Source organism: Pristis pectinata, chromosome 23 (genome assembly GCF_009764475.1).
Source record: "Pristis pectinata isolate sPriPec2 chromosome 23, sPriPec2.1.pri, whole genome shotgun sequence".
Taxonomy (NCBI): Eukaryota; Metazoa; Chordata; class Chondrichthyes; order Rhinopristiformes; family Pristidae; genus Pristis; species Pristis pectinata.
This window is the reverse complement of record NC_067427.1, coordinates 19,260,176-19,275,343: the sequence shown is the minus strand read 5'-3', so window position 1 is coordinate 19,275,343 and position 15,168 is coordinate 19,260,176. Positions and strand designations below refer to the sequence as shown.

The 15,168-nt window shown below is 47.2% G+C and overlaps 1 protein-coding gene across 3 annotated transcripts in view; it reads left to right on the top strand.

Annotated features, from left to right (window-relative positions):
- Positions 1–13,342, top strand: part of col5a1 (procollagen, type V, alpha 1) — a 182,140-nt gene extending 168,798 nt beyond the window's left edge. For 2 of the 3 annotated variants that reach the window (XM_052037400.1, XM_052037402.1), the window contains exons 62-67: positions 937–990; positions 2,203–2,461; positions 4,023–4,135; positions 7,113–7,181; positions 11,432–11,665; positions 12,649–13,342. In XM_052037400.1, the coding sequence (XP_051893360.1) occupies positions 937–990; positions 2,203–2,461; positions 4,023–4,135; positions 7,113–7,181; positions 11,432–11,665; positions 12,649–12,795 (876 nt within the window). In that variant the 3' untranslated portion in view covers positions 12,796–13,342. Of the gene's footprint in view, positions 1–936; positions 991–2,202; positions 2,462–4,022; positions 4,136–7,112; positions 7,182–7,233; positions 7,303–11,431; positions 11,666–12,648 lie in introns of all 3 variants that reach the window. The other variant, XM_052037401.1, reaches the window with a different exon arrangement.
- Positions 13,343–15,168: the final 1,826 nt, after the last annotated feature.

Below are 15,168 nucleotides of genomic sequence, written 5' to 3'. Positions count from 1 at the left end.
ATTTTCCACCTGAGCAGCAGTCTGCTTTATAATTCATGTTGACCCGCTGTGCTCATGAACCCCTCCACATTCCTCTGCTGCTCTAAGGTCGAATCTCCACACAGCATACGTGTTCAAAACACTGGTACCCTTCGGTCATGGATAAGGACTGCTTCCAATTGAAGTTGGAATATTCAGGAGATAGAAGATGGATTCCTGATTCTGCAGGGAATTCCAGGCTCAGTGGGAAGGCAGGAGGAAAAGAACTGGCTGCCTTAATCTGCCTTTCCCATACCCATTGTCCAAAACCGCTTTGTTGCTGAGAAGTTCTCTTTGAAGTGTGTTGCAGACACAGGCAGCAGCTACCAGTGCCCAACAGGAGAGGTGTTGCATGGATAAAGGTTGGACAGGAACGGGGAGCAATGCTCTGCTCAGTTCCACATTGTACAGTAACAGGTGGACAGGACTCAATGTAAAGGGGCACCATGCAGATTCACCAGTGTTCGAACAGCCCAAAGGTTCAATCATGAGGGCAGATTACAGACGAGGTATATTCCATGGTGTGTGAAAGGACAAGGGACAGTGAAATTGTGTGTAATTTATTTTTAATTTATGTTTTTCTTGTGACTGCTGTTTATCTGATGCTATGTGCTTGTAATGCTGCTGCAAGTAAGTTTTTCATTGCCGCTGTACAATGTTTGCACTTGTGCGTATGGCAATAAACTCGACTTTGACTTTTAAAATGAATAAGGATTTGATGCAGTTGATTGTGGAATTCTAGAACTGAACAAATTTACAACACAGAAGGAGAGACTTCAGTGCATGGTACCTGGCTCTTTGCGAGATGACTTGTTTAGTTCTACATCCATGTTTACTGCCTCATCCTGAAGTACCGTTCACTCAGAATCAGCTGCCACAATATATGAAGATAATGGTTCCTTATTTATTTCTCCATAGGGTTTAACTGGTCCCAAAGGTGAAACAGGATTGCCAGGACCACCCGGTGTTCCTGTAAGTAGGCAATTTATTCACCGGAATTTATATAATGCTAATGAGTTTATTGACTGAACTGTACAGGGCAAGGGATAGTGCCCTTGCTGTCCAATGTGAGTTAAGGAGCACTTTTCTTTTCAGGTGAGTTATAGCAGCCCCACCAATACACTGAGTTAAAATGTCTGTTCTGTATAATGTGAGTTAAAGAGCTTCCTCTGTATACATGAGTACAGCAGTATACCTATCTCTCTGTACATTGAGAGTTACGGAGATGCCTCAGTACAGTGAGTTACAGTGCCCACAGTGTGTGTGATTTACACATCTGCCAGTTCCGTGAATTAGTTTCCCCCGGCACAATACTGCTTTAAACGGTGCAACATTCTGTGCCCCCAGATCAGGCAGTTACAATGGCCCTTCTGCATTGTTTCTCATTCAGTACCTCCTCTGCAGTTTAAATCACACCATCCCCACTGCAGACTGATTTATAGAGACCCCTTGAAGTAATGCTGTCCTACTGTGCAGCTGGGCTCATTCTCTAAACTGTGATTTACAGTGCCTTCTCAGTGCAGTGTATCACAGCACACCATCTGTACACAGAGATATAGTGGGCTCTCTGCACACAGTGAGTTAAATATCTCTCTCTGTAGAGTGAGGTGCGGTGTCAGTACAGTGTGAGAGCCTGTACAGTGTAAAGTTTCTGTACAGCTGAGTTACAGCAGCCCCTCTGCATACTGTGTGGTGGAGCTTTCCTGTGATTTGTGTCCCAATGACCCCTGTGTAGAGAGATATACCTCCTCCTCTGCACAGTACAAATCACTCCCATCCCTCTGCACTGTACGGGTCATTCCTCTCCCACCATACAGTGGGACTGGAGGTTGCCCCTTGTGTATAGACCACCTTGCCCCTTCTGTACAATCTGGGTTACTCCCCTGCCACTTCACAATGTGGGTCACTCCCTCTATACAGTGTGGGTCAGTGCAAGTTAGGCCACCTCTCTGTTTATTATTTGTTATAACACCCCCTTGGCCAAGATTCTTGGTGTTTCCTCCAACGTGGATCTCAGCTTCTTGTCTGGTCTGTGTTTCTACATCTGTAAGAACAGACAATTGCCGTCAATGTTCCTCAGTTACTGAATTTAGCTTGTGAATCACACACCAGACACCACGAAAGCATTTCCAGACCAATTCCTATTCTGTTTACTAAACGTAAACGATTGTGTTTCATCTGAAGGGTCCCGCTGGAGACGTCATCCAGTCCCTCCCTTTCCAGTCTTCAAAGAGAGCCAAACGTTCCATTGATGCAAGCCAATTTTTAGAAGAGGGGAATCCAGAGAACTACTTGGATTATGCTGATGGCATGGAGGAGATCTTTGGTTCCCTGAACTCGCTGAAACTGGAGATAGAACAGATGAAGCACCCCATGGGCACTCAGAACAACCCTGCACGGACCTGCAAGGACCTATTCCTCTGCCACCCCGACTTCCCCGATGGTAGGCGAGAATGTGGGAAACCAAGCCACACCACCAAGGCATCCATTTTACACTAGAAGGACTCAGCAATGAGGATAGTTTGCCTTGACGGGTCGTCCCTTACATAGCAAAGCTTCTTTGAGAGGACCCAAATGAGGGGTTTAAAACATGGTGCCACAGGGTCAATAAAACCCATTCCTCAGAACGAGGGAGTCCATAGTTTTAACAACCTTACAATTTGAGCCAGGTCTTTCAGGGCTGATAGAGGAGGCAGTTCTTGAAAGGGTAATGGGAATCCGGAGCCCTCCTCCTCGAAAATCTATTGGAGTTGGGCATCAAATGGAAACTTTAACTGAGAATGATACATTATTACCACACAAGTGGATGGAGTTGAGATAGATATCAACCTCAATTTATTTTTATGGCTGAATGGATTTGAGGAGTGGAATGAATAACTCCCAATCCAGTGTTCTGATGATCCATAGTATCACATGCAATTTTCAGATGATTGACATTGGATTAAATCAGTTCCAGTGGGGGATGATGATTCACCCCTAGATGCCACCAATAAGTTACATGTCTACGTCATAAAATACAGGTGTTGGTGACGTCTGGAAGCCCAGCAGCAACATTGCACCCATCCAGTACTGACAGATTTTATGGTGTGAGATTGACCACTTAACCCAACCACTGGATTATCAGGTGTAACAGCAGAAGAGAAATTAACAGGAAGGGTGGAAAACATAGTTGTGTCACGGGTTCAAAGTGGTGGATCCCCTTATTCGGTTTATGTCTGAATGAGTGAGTCAGAACAGCAGGAGTGACCTAGGGAAGGATAACTCACTGTCACCACCAAGAGAAGTCAAGGTGCCTGAGGCAGGATACACTTGTGCAGGCATTCTATTAGCTAAAGAAAGCTTGTTGAGGGATCATGTACACAGCGGTAGAGAGAACATGAGAAGATGTGACAAAATATATGATCAGGTGACTCCAGGATTAGAGTTTATGTCACATAGGCCTAAGAAGAAGGGAAAATCGGGGGAGCTGAGGAGTCCTTTGGTAGGAAAATTAGAAGAGAAGAGATTTTGATGAGGAAGTCAGGAGGAGGAAGAGTGCGTAGGGTGGTGAGTGATGGAGGAGGCATCATGTGGTTGGACCTTCAGGGAGCTCTAACCAGAGTGTTGTCGACAACAGGGAGTTTGTGCTGGAAAAGATGATGAAGATGGGATGAGAGGCGACCTCAGAGTGAATTCAACCAGTCAGAAGACAGAGGTCCAACAGTTTACTGAACACTATGGAGCTTGATGGGTCATTGGACTTTTACAGCAGGTTTAATAGCCCGTTAGACAGTAGGACTCAACGGGTCATTAAATAGGATGAACATTAACAGATCACTTTACAGATTGAGGTTCAACAGAACATTAGATAGTGAGTTCAAAGACCATCAGATGGCAACAAAGATAAAAGGGTCAAGCATTGCTGAGGATAATGAGGCAGTACTTTCCTTTATCATTGCACTGATTCCACCAGCAGAGTGGTGAGTCCTTCTAACCTGCATGTTTCTTTCTTGTCTTCCTGGCAGGTGAGTACTGGATTGATCCAAACCAAGGCTGCTCCAGGGACTCGTTCAAGGTCCTCTGTAACTTCACATCTGGAGGTGAAACCTGCATCTTCCCGGACAAGAAATCAGAAGGAGTAAGTCTTTGTCAAATCTCTTGCCAATTTACAAAGAATATTACTGTGGTTGAACTGCATTTAATCCATATTGATGCAACATTAGGAGAATTAAAACAACGCGATATACAGGATAGATTTTGATTGGCTGACTGATTGTCACTACTGGGGCTGTTCTGTCATGTGTAATAGAACTGCCCACATTTTCAATCCTGTTGGAGTCAATGGAAACAAATTTCAGGCAGTTTCTTGGTGACCATATAGTCCATAAAGAAAGTTCTACATCTGGATGGTCCATTCAAAAATTGAACCTAGGAATCCTCCAATTTAGGAATTTTTCATGGAACACAACATAGACAAGTCCATCGATCATCTGCCATTCAATAAAAGCCATGGAAAAGTTCCCCATGCAGACCTCAACAATGACTGTTCAGTAACACTGTTAGTCTCAAAGCAACATCCTTAATCAAAGAACAACACTACTGACACAAAGCAACACTCCTTGGCACAGAACACCTAATATCACAGAAAAGAAATCTACACTCAGAAGAACAGCATCCCAAATCACAGAACAACACGTACTCAACGACCAATATCTCCAATTGTAGAATAATATATATGCTGAAGCCATAACACTTAAAGGGATGGGTGTATTCTGTTACTGTGGTTGGTATTCTCTGTCAGTGTTGCAGTGTTGATTATAATTGTTGTCCTGTGACTGGAGGCATTGTTCTTTAACTGTAGCTGAGCTTTTTTAACATCATATTCTTTTGTGTGTAGTTGCTGTCCTGTGATTTTGTGTGTTGTCCAATAATGGTGGGTGTTTTTTTGTGACTTAAGGTGTTGCTCAGTAAGTTTAGATTATTCTGCACATGTAGATTATTCTACATCTACAGTTACAGTAAACACCTGTAGATTAACACCTACAGTCACAAAACTATATCTGCAGTCACAGTAAACACCTGTAGATTAACACCTAAGGTCACAGAACTACATCTATAATCAAGGAACAACCCCTGCAGAAATTAAACAGCTACGTTCACCAATTGACATTTACAGACAAAATAACACCCATAGTTGCATAACAGCCATGACATTCAAAGCATCTACTGACACTGAACATTGTCAGTCACTGCACAATACTGACAGGCACAGAGTGACATTTATGATCAAAGAACAAAACCCACATGCACAGAAAACTGACGAACATCTGTGATCAGAGAGGAATATCCACAATCACTGGGCAGCAACTACAGACACAGAATAATACGTCACTCTGTCGAAAGGGACAGCTACAATCAGGAACAATGCCTGCAGTCACAGGACAACAGCTACAATCACGTGTCGCAGCATTAAAAGGACACTACCCACAGTCACGCAATGGCACCTGCAGTCAAAGAACATTCCTCTTTCATGGTGCCACAGAGCATTCTGATGCTGCCCGACCTGCTGAGTGTTTTCCAGCATTTTCTGTTTTTGAGTTCACCTGGTATCTGAGGCAATATTCATCTCTCAAATAAAATTACGAGAATATGTGTTCATTCACACATCAGACTGTGGAATCTGGCTGTGCACAAAGTGCTGTGTTTCCTGTATTTTGAATTTGACTAAGTGCAGTCCCATAAAAACCGTATCACAAGCCCATTAAAATGCAGTAACCTTCATTGTCCTCGCACAAGACCCCCATTCTTTTCCTTGTAAATGGCAGTAGAGTTGCTGCTCAGTGAGTTCTGAAGCTCCTTCAGGGCAGGGAGAGGGTAAACCTATACAGGCAAGATCACCAAGTATTGCCGTGGGAAGGGGAGTGGGAGAAGATGGCAAGAATGTTTGACACTCCGTCAGTGGGAATACTGCCATGCCGGTGTTAATGGATAATTGAGGACCTGGTGGACTGGCATTGGGGAGAACTGTAAACATTCATTTGGGGTGAAATAGGGCTTTGAGTGGCAGCTCCCAAGGGGCACTGTTGTTTTACACCCACAGTACTCTCAATGGAGATTAAAACTTACCAAATCCTTCCCCCACCCCACCACCTACTGAAGAACTGGTGCTCCGTGCTGACAGGGCCATTCTCAATCAGGCACCCTAAGTCAGGGCAAAAGTGGGAAAAGCAAACAAGAATCTGGGAATCCTGATCACTCTCCACACATCCCAACTGGAAGCACTGTGAATATTAGCTGAGCACAGGGCTCAACTGACGAGCCTCACACAGTTTGACAGCCAGCTGATTGGAGTGTGCACGTCCTCCCTGTGACTGTATGGGTCTCTCCCGGGTGCTCCGGTTTCCTCCCACATCCCAAAGATGTGTGTACTGGTAGGTTAATTGGTTCTGCTGTATGTTGCCCCGAGTGTGTAGGTGAGTGGTAGAGTGTGGGGGAGCTGATGGGAATGTGGGAAGAATAAAATGGGATTGATGTAAATGGTAATAGGTAGTTGGCAGACCTGGGGGACTGAGGGGCCTGTTTCCATGCCACTCCCTCCCTTGCTCACTCGGGCTGATGCCTGTAGCTAACCTGTACCCCAGTGAGAGGCAGGAACTCCAAATCCCAGGGACAGGCATTGAAGGAACTACAGTCTCCGGAAATCTGAAACAAACGCAGGGAACGCTGGAAACCCTCAGCAGGTCTCAGTGTCTGTGCAATGCTGCCTGACCTGCTCGTTATTTCCAGCTCTGCCTGTCTTCATCCCAGGGACTGTTGGTGTCACGAAGCCCTGTTATAACAAATGTCTGTGGAGCCTGTTCCCAGTGAGCGTCAGTACCGAAGGGAACCCGCTCCTCAATCAGAGTCAGGGCGCATGGAACCACTTTCCTCGTGAGAGGCCATGGCCATGATGTCTGTACTCTGGATAGAAGCAGAAGAGTCAGTGGCCAAGCTGTGCCACTGTTTACGATCTCTGGCGAGTTACCGTGTCCTTGTGCTCACCAAGATTCCTCAGACTGTTAGTTTCCACATTAACTTATTTTCCTTTTTTCCTTTGCCATCTCATCTCACATCAGGCAAGAGTCACTTCTTGGCCCAAGGAAATACCAGGCTCCTGGTTCAGTGAATTCAAGCGTGGTAAACTGGTAAGCGGGCATTGCTTTCTTTCTGGTCTATAACCAGTCTCGTATTTTACAGAGCAAAATGGCTCGCTGGCCGAAAGAGCAGCCTGGTGCATGGTATAGTCAGTACAAGCGAGGTGCCCTGGTAAGTGGTTAGACTGCACTGCATCTTCCTCCGTGGCTGGCTCAGGCTGGATCTTTCCTATCTGACTGTTCGGTACTGTCACACTCGCTTTACGCAAATCAGTCACGTTTACAAAGTTACTCAGACAAGCTAAGGTTGGCCGTTTCCACCTGAACACTGCACAAACAATAGAACCTGTATCCAGTGAGGGTCAGTGTTTGTGGGACCCGTCCCCCAGTGAGGGTCAGTGTGTGTGGGACCCATCCCCCACTGAGGGTCAGTGTGTGTGGAACCCATCCCTCAGTGAGGGTCAGTGTGTGTGGGACCCATCCCCCAGTGAGGGTCAGTGTGTGTGGGACCCATAGCCCAGTGAGGGTCATTGTGTGTGGGACCCATAGCCCAGTGAGGGTCATTGTGTGTGGGACCCGTCCCCCAGTGAGGGACGGCGTGTGTGGGACCCATTCCCCCATTGAGGGTCGGTGTGTGTGGGACCCGTCCCCCAGTGAGGGTCAGTGTCTGTGGGACTCGTCCCCCAGTGAGGGTCAGTGTGTGTGGGACCCCTCCCCCAGTGAGGGTCGGTGTGTGTGGGATCCATTTCCCCAGTGAGGGTCAGTGTGTGTGGGACCCCTCCCCCAGTGAGGGTCAGTGTGTGTGGGACCCATAGCCCAGTGAGGGTCGGTGTGTGTGGGACCCCTCCCCCAGTGAGGGTCGGTGTGTGTGGGACCCGTCCCCCAGTGAGGGCCGGTGTGTGTGGGACCCATACTGCAGTGAGGGTCGCTGTGTGTGGGACCCATAGCCCAGTGAGGGTCAGTGTGTGTGGGACCCCTCCCCCAGTGAGGGTCAGTGTGTGTGGGACCCATAGCCCAGTGAGGGTCAGTGTGTCTGGGACCCCTCCCCCAGTGAGGGTCGGTGTGTGTGGGACCCCTCCCCCAGTGAGGGTCGGTGTGTGTGGGACCCGTCCCCCAGTGAGGGCCGGTGTGTGTGGGACCCGTCCCCCAGTGAGGGCTGGTGTGTGTGGGACCCATACCGCAGTGAGGGTCGCTGTGTGTGGGACCCATACCACAGTGAGAGCCAGTGTTTGTAAAACCTGTAGCCCAGTGAGACTCAGCGAGTTGGAAGCTTATTCCTTTCCAACAGTTCTGCCCATTAACTCGGGTGCCCTTTATGTTTGTTTGTCGATGTCTCTGAAAAGGGGATAAAATTCAACCACCATTTGCTGGTGGTGATTGGGTGACACACAGTCTGAGCAGCTACTTGTCAGCAGTCCTGATCTTCCTCTGCTCCTCCCCCAGTCTCTTCCTATTTCTTCCCCAATCTTACTGTGCTGTGATGGAATGTCTACCTGCCTGCAGATCCCGCGCCCCCCTCACCCTCTGAGCTTTGGCAATGAGTCTCGGCGACTTCACCCACCCACCTGCTGCTTTACCCGTTGCATTGCCGACTCTGGACAGCTGTCAGTACATCGGCCGGGGGTGGTGGGGCAGGTGTGGTAGATCTCCAAGGCCAACCCCACCCATCCAAAGAGCAATGAAACCCCCTTTGAGCTGTGAAGTAGAGCAAAAGGCTCCAAGCAGTTCCCCATTGAGTTTACAAGGTACCTGTTCTATCTAAAACTGAAGTCGTTCTCCCACATTGTAGCAGGGGTCATGATTGCAAAGGGACACTGAAGCCGACAGACATCCTGCTTCTGACCATTGTCCTGAGAGGTCTGGCTGGCCTCAAACATCACAACCAAGGTGTTTTAATTAGACTCAGTACCCCTATTGATGCCCAGTGACACCCTGAGGACTAGCCATCAGCTACAGTATGGTGTCCAGTTCAGGGCATCCTGCTTTAGAGAGGATGTATAGACCTTGGAGGAGCTGCAGTGGAGATTTACTAAAATAGCAGAGGCAATGAAGGGCTTCAGTTATACGAAGAGACTAGAGAAAAAGGGGTTTTCCCTGTGCAGTAGAGCAGGCTGTGGAGATTCAACAAGAGGGGTTCATAACCAAATCGAGCTTTGATAAATTACACAGAACCTCTGGCCACAAAACAGAGGGCACAGGTTTAGTGTAACTGGCAAAGGAACCTGTGACGGTTGAGAATTTTTAGCTCAGCTGACTGTAAACATCTGGAGAATGTGTTAGCTGAAAGGCAGTGGAAGTGGATTTGGGAATAACTTTTAAAAGGGATTTGGAAATACTTGGAAAAGAGGATTGGGATTACTTCGAAAGCTCCCTCAAAGGCCAGCATAGCCACAATACTCCTCAGTGGTAACAAATGGCACCATCCAGCAAGAAGGTACAATGAAATGTTGCAGGGAGGAGTGAGGAGGTGGGTTCTCCTTGTTCAAGGTCTTTAACTTTGCCAAGAGGTTTGATGGAGTCACGGTAAAGACAAAACCAGGGACCATAAATATAAGGTCTTCCCAAGTAAATCCAGTGAGGAATTCAGGAGGAACCTCTTCAGCCAGTGAGCGATGAGAATGTGGAACTTGCTACTACACGGAGTAGTTAAGATGAATAATATAGATGCATTTGAGGAGGAGCTGAATAAAGTCATGAGGTGGGGAGGGTGAGAGGCAGGAAGGTGGAAGGAGGGTCATGTGACCACACCCACCAGCGTGGACCAGACGGAGGGGTTTCTGTGCTGTGTGATTTCTATGAAATCAGCTCCTGAAGTACCATGCCGTTTTCTTAAATTTGGCAGTTAGTCAATAGGTGCAGCAGGTGAAAATCAAAAGTACTTCTTAAAAGTTACAACTGCTAAAAAGAGAAATGTGAAGCATCGTTCCAATAGAAAGTTGGACCCAATTATCATCGCTATTTCTGCTATTGATGTAGGTCAAGAATCAAGGTCTTTGGCAGTCTAGTTGTTTCAGACACTCCAAACACAAGTCACCAGGGTAAATTCTGCTCTAAGCAATGACAAAAGAGGGTAGAGTAATGGGGTCTGGTCCTGATGCCTGCCACGTGCTCTCCTGCTTGCTGCATCAGCATCCACTCCCCTCACCCCACCTCCTGCATGTGTTTTCTTCCCCATGTTCAGTCACATCACTCTCACAAGTGTTGGAAGGAACCTGGAAACAGCCAAGGATCCTGGATTATCGGTTGGTAAACGAGTTTTGTTTTAAATTGGCCTTTTCCTGACACTCAGTCTGACAACATGAAGGACTCTGCACCTATACTTTCAACTGGACCTGTGACCCAGTGCTGAATCCCAGTTCCATACAGGCTGCTGTGTAGGGGGTAAGCACAAGGGTGACTGAGAGGGATGAATCAGGGTGGAGCTGAATACTGAATACAGAATGTGTGCAAATGGGTGGGGATGAGAGCAAGGCGGGCGAGGTTGGAGATCAGAGGGAAGGAGCGGAGCAGGGGTCTGGTAGGGTGAGAGGGGAGAGTGAAGAGGGGATGGGACTGGGGAAAGGGGGAAGGTGACAGGATTGATGGATGGCATTCAGGTTCTGGCAGAAGGTCGCTCTGAGTCAACAACAACTGAGATATTGTATCTAGAGACTAAGAAAGGCCACATCCTTGAAGATCACTGGTTTTAGCAGCCACTAAGATCCAGTGGATCTAATAATAACCAGAAGGCTCTGGTTTAAAGCTATTGGCTAAAGATCATGAGGTAGTAGTAAATGTTTTTGCAAAGCAAGTTGTTACAAATCAGAATGCATTCTCTGAAACTGTGGTGGAAGCAGACTTAGTGTTTCCAAAGAGAATCGGATAAATACATGGGCTTTGGGGACAGAGCAGTGAAGAGGACACGTTGGATTACTCTTTCGAAGGACAGGAACGGTTAAGTTGGGATATCAAATAGGGGCAAGTTTATTGAGCCTTTTGGGACATCCCATACTTAAACAACTGTTGTCTCCCTCCCCACTCTGATGCTCAAACGGAGCACAAAGGAAGGGGTTTTGCCAGCCAGAAGCAAAGCATCCACTCTGCCACTGTTGGAACTCTGGCAGGACTTGGCAAAGCGCAGAAAGCAGGGTTGGTTTGTTGGTTTTAACTATCCAGGAAATGGCCAACTGTGGCCAGTTTCCAACCAGGGGCTCACAGTGGGTCACTTCATTCTCGTCCGACTGTGTGAGTGGAAGGCCTGATGCGTGGTTTTGTACCATCTCCCAGCCCGGTTGTCTCGTTCTCTCTCTCCCCGCAATCAGCTTTCCTACGCAGACGCAGAAGGCAATCCCATCGGGGTGGTGCAGATGACATTCCTCCGGCTGTTGAGTGCGTCTGCCCATCAGAACCTCACTTACAACTGCCATCAGACAGTGGCCTGGTATGACTCGACCACGGACAGTTACGACAAGGCCATTCGCTTCCTGGGCTCAAATGACGAGGAGATGTCATATGACAACAACCCCTATATCCAAGCCATCATGGACAAATGTGCAGTGAGTGCCTCCTCTTCATCCACTTACGATAAAGCTGAAAGGTTTCTCTAACTTGACGAACCCGCTGGCTCCACATTAATCTTTTACACAGACTGAACGTGAGGCTGTGTAGCATCTGGTCTGCTGTGGGTTCCGATGGCAACAGTAAGAGCTACGCTTGTAGCTCAGGTACACGAAGGAAGCAACCAGTGGTTCCTGCTCCCATCCCATCCCTGCATCCAGACTAATCCTCCAGCTACTCTATCACTGAATCCACCCCACTATTTCCTACACCCACCCTATCCCTACACTCAGCACCTACCCAATCACAGCACTCGCCCACTCCATCCCAGCACCCACACAATTTGGTGTCCACCCCATCCTGACACCCACACTAACCCTGCACCCACTCCAACCCTGCACCCACTCCAGTCAGGGACCCTCTCTGCACTGTACTCACACTAACCTTATCATTTGCAATGTTGTGGTCTCCTTCCCACATTAACCCCAGCCTCCCATTCTCGACGCCCTAGTGTAAGCACAGGGTGGAATGCTAGAGCCAGCATGGATGGGCAGTGTCACTGAGGCCGGAGTGAGTTGAAGTAACTCCACACTAGAGTAGAACGTCGACTGTCCATTCCCCCCACAGATGCTGCCTGATCCACTGTGTTCCTCCAGCATCTTGTTTGTTGCTCCAGATTGCAGTGTCTGCAGTCTTGAGTCTCCCTAGAGCAGAAGGTAATTGGTCCCTGAGAATGGGGCAGTGTGGATCTACCACCCCTTCCCCTGGAGTGTCGGGACAATCCTGGGATAGAAACAGCTCTGCTTCCAAAACCAACATCCCTCACAGTCATCACTCCGATCGAACAGTTCGTATTGCTAAGTGTCTTTCTAACTTTGTGTTAAGGGGCAGATTTGTCCCAATCACATGTCAGGACCTGTTTGTAACTCTCCCAGGTCGCTTCCTAACCTGCTCTTTTTCTGCTTGCCCTTGCCCTCTGCAGTCGAAGAAGGGTTATCAGAAGACGATATTGGAAATCAACACCCCCAAAGTGGAGCAGTTGCCGTTCATCGACATCATGTTCAATGACTTTGGAGAGTCGGGTCAGAAATTCGGGTTTGAAATTGGACCTGTCTGTTTCGTGGGATAAAAGAAACCAAATCGAAACTTTACTGATTAAAAAAATGCTAAACACACACGAACACACACACACACAAACACAAACAGAGGAAGAATGAAAGTCTGCAAAGCGAACAACACTGTAACCTCAATGTGCAGATTTAAGACGTGCGATCTCAGAGACTGCAGGGCATGGAGCTGTTGTCCGACTCTAAAGTGCCTCCACGGAAAGGAAGACTTCATCTCGTAATGAACCTCTCGGCCATCACCCCCTCCCCTATCGCCACTGACCAGCCCGGCGAAAAATTCGATGGACCCAAACTATTGATTCGCAGCCCCGAGTTGCGCGGAGTCTCCACCTGATCGCCCTGGCGGTCAGCCTCGGAAAGGCAGAGTCGGAGCTGGTGCTTCGGGGGCATCTGACCCAGAGACGGCCCCCACTTCTTAACACCCGCCTCTGTCTTTCTGATGCTGACCAAACGCTCTCTGTACTTCCTGCAGTTTTTTTTTAATCTTACTTCAGATTCATAGTCTTTTTTAAGAAAAAAAATCTCATCAAATAAATGTCTTGAATTGAACCCTTCCTCGGAAATGGTGCTGACATTTTATTATTTCTTTTTAAAAAACAAAACAAATTTTTGTACGTTTGTAAGTAAATATTTTATTGTATAATATTTTTATTCTCCCTGCAGCTTCAGGCTTCGAAATCAATGCATGTGACTCTGTTAAACTGTACAAGGTTAACTCTTAATTTTACCTAATGTGCAAATATACATAAATATATAAATATATAAAATGTGTTACGTAGGATTAATAAACCGGCTACGCTGCAATACCAAAGCACACGGCTCCATAACACATACTTGGCGGTACATAAACACAGCCAGCTCGCTGCTTTTGTCTCCAGACAGTGAACGCACCACGCATGTTGAGCTTTCTTCGTCATTAACTCCGTTTCACAAAACTACCTGGGTGCTAAGTATGGGGAGGGGAGGTCGGGTATGGTTAAGAGCCTCTTCACAGCCTGTCCTTCGCATCACTCAGCTACGCATTGCCGCCGAGGACTAAACGGGGACTCTTCCCCCCCCCAATGAGGGGACTGAAGAATTGGTGCTATTTACACGTTTTGCGTGTGGTACTGTATTGTCCAACTAATGCCGACCATTTTCTTTACAAGGCACGGCAGATTTCCTGGAACAATGTGCCAAGGACTGAGGCTACCTAACTTTTCCACTGCATCTGCCAACCGGATTTATAGACGTTATGCATATTGTTACATAGTTATACGTTCCTAAGATATTTCAGAGAAAATCTTCAATGTGACTGGGCCCCACCCCAAGCCTCCCTTGTAAATTGTGCTTTATTTTAGTTATCTGTCTAAAGATTACGAACAGGCGTCTCACAACCTGCGGTGGGACGTCCGCAGTGGTAATTTAAGGATTGGTTGGAAACACGGTGCTAGTCTTTTGCTGTAATCTTTTAATTGCTTAGTGAAATGCAATTCGGAAATTGCTTCAGGAATCATCCAGCGCGCACTTCCTTTAAGTTGTAACATTTTTTTAAAAAGTGAAGCCTTTTGCCCTGGCCTGACCCTCGCAGGTTTCATTGGCCTTGGGATCTGTGGGTCTGTTTTATTCTGCAGATTTTACCCATTTCCACCTTCCTCATCCAGTACTGACTGGCCTGCCTCTCCCCTCACACACCTTCTGTACTACAAAGGGCTGCCAATGTTCTCAATTTACTGTTCTCCTGCACTCCTGTCCACAAAGGCCTGTGTACTTTGTTCCCCCTCCAACTCTCTCTCTCCCTCTTCTCCCCTCCCCGCAATGGTCTTCAGTGTCCTTTGACCACTCCTCTCAGTCCCCTTATTCATTCACTCTCCCTCTCTCTTTCATTAACCCCCCCCCCCCCCATTACCACCTGTTCCCTGGGCCTCCCTCACTCCGTCTCTCACGGCCTGTCTTCAGCTGCTTCCCAAGCCTGCACTGCTTTTGCATTAAATGAAACTTTTGTAATTTTATTTTTCTTAAGTAACATAAGACTTGAACATAAAATATTGTTAATGACAAGTTGTTGGAGGATTTTTTTGGTACTTTTTATTGGCCCTGAATCTTTTAATAAGAGCGTAATACTGTCATGTGACAATTTGTAAATGATTTTGAGATCCCAATAAACCTGTTCATGAAACTAAGAATCCTGTCCTATCCATTCACAGCACCAGAAGTTTCCAGAATCTGTTGTTAGGGAGAGTATGTTCATTTGGTCAAGTTTCAGCTGGTCACAGAGAACCACAACAACAACGTGGATGTCTAAAGGGTAAGTCATGTCTGATGGACACAGTTGATGTTTTGTAAAGGTAACTAACGTGGTAGATAAACGGTTATTCACATGGACCACCAAAAAG